Here is a 3,669-nt window from a genome sequence, read left to right as displayed (position 1 = left end):
CCCCTGCTCTACGACGTACCCGACGTGCACGTTACAGTTTCCCCTCCGCCCAGCTCTCTCCTTCCCTATATATTCCACCGCCATCCCCGACCCTTCTTCCACCTCTCTCTCTCTCTCTCTCTCTCTCTCTCTCTCTCTCTCTCATACTACTGTTTTGAGGTGTTGATCGAGTGGCGCCGTTGGTAGCTAGCTAGCAAGATGGTAGAGAAGAACAGCGAGGTGCTGGTAGGCTCGCCGCCGGCGGCCGATCACCACTGCCACCAGAAGGTCCTCCAGAACCACCCCGGCGTCGGCGGTGTTGTCCCCCCGGTTACTGATGGTCTGCTGCAGGTGGTCGTAGCAGACACGGGCAAGCACGCGGCACGTGTGGCCGTGGAGGGCTTCGCGGTGCTGGAGCCTCCCGCGGACGCCGAGGCGGCGGCCGAGCGGCGAGACGACGTGGCCGCGCTCCTCGCCGGCTTCGCCCAACACCTCCAGGAGAGGACCACCCACCACCTGGGTACGGCCAGCTCCATTGATCTGCATCGGCGATCGATCATGCTGCACGAGCTCCGGCTTGCATTGAGATGCAAAAAAATAAAAAGAGCTCCGGCTTGCGTGCATGCCTCGCGCCGCCGTGCGGCATGCATGCTCCTAGTCTCGTGTGTGTGCGCAACGTGGCGCTGCATGAGATTTTTTTTTGAGCAGTTAAAACTTTTGTTTTAAAAATATTACAGTGGAAGATCGGAATAAATAGGTCAAATTGCCGCCTTAAGAACACCAAATAGAACGATGATGTCCTAGACTTTTTTTTTTGCGAGAGGATGTCCTAGACTTCGGGAACCTAGAACCCTGCCAAAATAGAACTGTTTTTCTATTCTTCGAAAAAAAAGAACCAGTAGCAACAGGTAGAATGACTAAGTGAGTTAATGGATTTTCCAAAACAAAAGGATTAATGCTTCCACGTGATTACGATCTTCTAACAATTTTCTCTCAAAAGAAGATCGTCTAATTAACAACTCTGCACACTACTTCTCAAATTGTGTAATTCCTCTCTTGGTTGGCTAACAGTGGTAGAATTTTGTAGTTTTGTTGGGGTACCAGTTCCACAAACTTGCCAACAAAAGTCATGCATATCTTTTTCTGGGAAAAGGCCATACATATTTATTATTGTGAGTCAAATAAAGTCATACATTAATATATACTCTGAAAAATAGGTACACTTCATAATATACACGCATTTTACATCTTCCTAAAAAAGAACGCATCTCAAATGTTTGACCATTGCCAGCACCACAAAATAAATACATACGTACTTTTGTAAAATATTCATCATGCAATTTATACTATCATGCGCAGATTGATTTCTCATGCAAATGTTTGTCCCTCACAGGGTACCCTTACAACCTGGACTTCAACTTTAGTGTGATGGCCCAATTCCAGAACTTCTCCATCAACAATCTCGGCGACCCTTTCATTGAGAGCAACTACGGCGTCCACTCCAGGCAGTTTGAAGTTGCCGTGCTTGACTGGTTTGCCCGCCTCTGGGACCTCCAACAGGACGAATATTGGGGATACATCACCAATTGCGGCACTGAAGGGAACCTCCACGGCCTATTAGTCGGGTCAGTATCTACCAGATATCCCTTAATCTATCTTGCATACATTTTTCACATGATCGAGAATGTATCTTTTTGGTATATCAAAAACTATTTGATCGACTGGTTGTGATTTTATATGTAGGAGGGAGCTTTTTCCAGATGGGATCATATACGCGTCTCGTGAGTCGCACTACTCCGTGTTCAAGGCAGCTAGGATGTATAGAGTTGATTGTGTGGAGATCGACACTCTAATTTCTGGAGAGATGAACTGCGCAGATTTTAAATCCAAACTACCGCTGAACCCCGGGAGGCCTGCGATTGTTAATGTGAATATAGGTTAGCATCTTGCTTTCACATTTTCATCAGAATGGCTCAGAAAATGCTTTGCTTACGTGTCTCTCTTTATGGTTGATTTTGACACTTTTGTTATTTTGCTTCTGTTTCTTGTAGGAACGACTGTCAAGGGAGCCATCGACGATCTTGACAGGATTATAAGAACGCTTGAAAAATGTGGGTTTCGAGATCGATTCTACATCCATTGCGATGGTGCTCTAGCTGGCCTTATGATGCCATTTATCAAACAAGTGGGTCATGCACTTTTTTAAGCAGTAAAGGACATTTAGTTAGCACATGCCACAACAACTTCTATAAATCTAGAGAACAACATAGCTAACCAACGTTTTCTTTATTTTGCTCTAGGCACCAAAGGTGACATTCAAGAAGCCCATCGGAAGCGTGAGCGTATCAGGCCACAAGTTCATGGGATGTCCTGTACCATGCGGCGTGGTAATAACCAGGCTCGAGCATGTAAAAGTGCTCTCCACTGATATCGAATACCTATCATCTAGAGATGCGACAATCATGGGGAGCCGCAATGGGCATGCGCCAATGTTCCTTTGGTACACGTTGAACAAAAAGGGATATAGAGGCATCCGCAAAGAGGTCCAGAAGTGCTTGAGAAATGCTCATCATCTCGTGAACCGTTTAAGGGAGGCGGGAGTGAGCGCGTACCTGAACGAGTTGAGCAGCACGGTGGTGTTCGAGAGACCACAAGACGAGGCATTCGTCCACAAGTGGCAGCTCGCATGCGAGGGAAGCATCGCACATGTGGTGGTAATGCCAAATGTGAGTGTGGAGAAGCTCGATGACTTTATCAAAGAGCTCATCGGTGAGAGATTGCGCTGGCATGAAGGTGGAGGGTTTAGGGTGCCATGTGTCGCAAAGGACATCGGGCAAGAAAATTGCCTCTGCGGCGTGCATGACAAGAAATTAAGAGTTGTGTAAGATCATTATAGGAGTGGAGAACAACAACCTAAAAATTAGAGTTCTTAAGGGCACACATGATTGATCTAGCTTTCATAATTGGACCTCTATTCCCGTCGTTATCAGTTTCTTTTGTTGTACTATCTTGGATCGTGACATGTGTTTAGTTCTATAGTGGTTAATAAATTGATTGAGTTGGTGTTTTCTATTGCACCTGGTTTAATTTTTTATTTGTCTCGCCAACTCTGATTCTAAAACAATTAATTACACAAAGTTGCATTGACTAAACATGCCCCTTTTTTATGGCTTGGCCTGATGCTTGGTTTTGCTGCACGGTAGTTTGCTGTAAAACCTAGGCTACTTGACAAAGACTATCCTTGATGTTTGCTGCCCAAATCTATTTATTTTTTCACAGGGATTCCAAGCTAGTTAGGTGCTATATATTTGTTGTTGTGACAATCTTAGTGGTCATTTTCTGTCTTTGGCATTTGATGACTCTTGGTAGTAGGCTTTGTTTTTCTACACTCTTTCCTTTATAATACGACGTCCGTAGCTTTCTTATGGTTCCAAAGAGAGTGTTCACTTTACTATCTTAATTCACCGTTTATCTTTCTTATAATACGACATAGGTAGCTGTCTTGGTAGTAGGTTTTGGGAACTTTCCAAAAGGTTCTCTGAACCATTTGTTTTTTCTTTTCTCTCGTTTCTGTTTCTTTTTTATTTCTTATATTTTTCTGTTTCTTTTTCATTTCTTTTTTCCTTTTTTTATTTTTTGAAAGATGTTTGATATTATAAAAAGTGCATAATTCAAAAAATGTTCCTGTAT

At 44.0% G+C, this 3,669-nt stretch overlaps 1 protein-coding gene across 1 annotated transcript; it reads left to right on the top strand.

Annotated features, from left to right (window-relative positions):
• The first annotated feature begins 110 nt into the window (after positions 1-110).
• LOC119270637 (serine decarboxylase 1-like) lies at positions 111-3,051 on the top strand. Its single transcript, XM_037552656.1, has 5 exons — positions 111-499; positions 1,373-1,604; positions 1,723-1,916; positions 2,031-2,164; positions 2,280-3,051. The coding sequence occupies exons 1-5, from the start codon at positions 199-201 to the stop codon at positions 2,862-2,864; spliced, it is 1,446 nt and encodes a 481-aa protein (XP_037408553.1). The 5' UTR covers positions 111-198; the 3' UTR covers positions 2,865-3,051.
• Positions 3,052-3,669: the final 618 nt, after the last annotated feature.

This window comes from Triticum dicoccoides, chromosome 3A, assembly GCF_002162155.2.
Source record: "Triticum dicoccoides isolate Atlit2015 ecotype Zavitan chromosome 3A, WEW_v2.0, whole genome shotgun sequence".
NCBI lineage: Eukaryota > Viridiplantae > Streptophyta > Magnoliopsida > Poales > Poaceae > Triticum > Triticum dicoccoides.
Note: the sequence above shows the minus strand (reverse complement) of the source record. Positions and strands in the feature narration are given on the sequence as shown.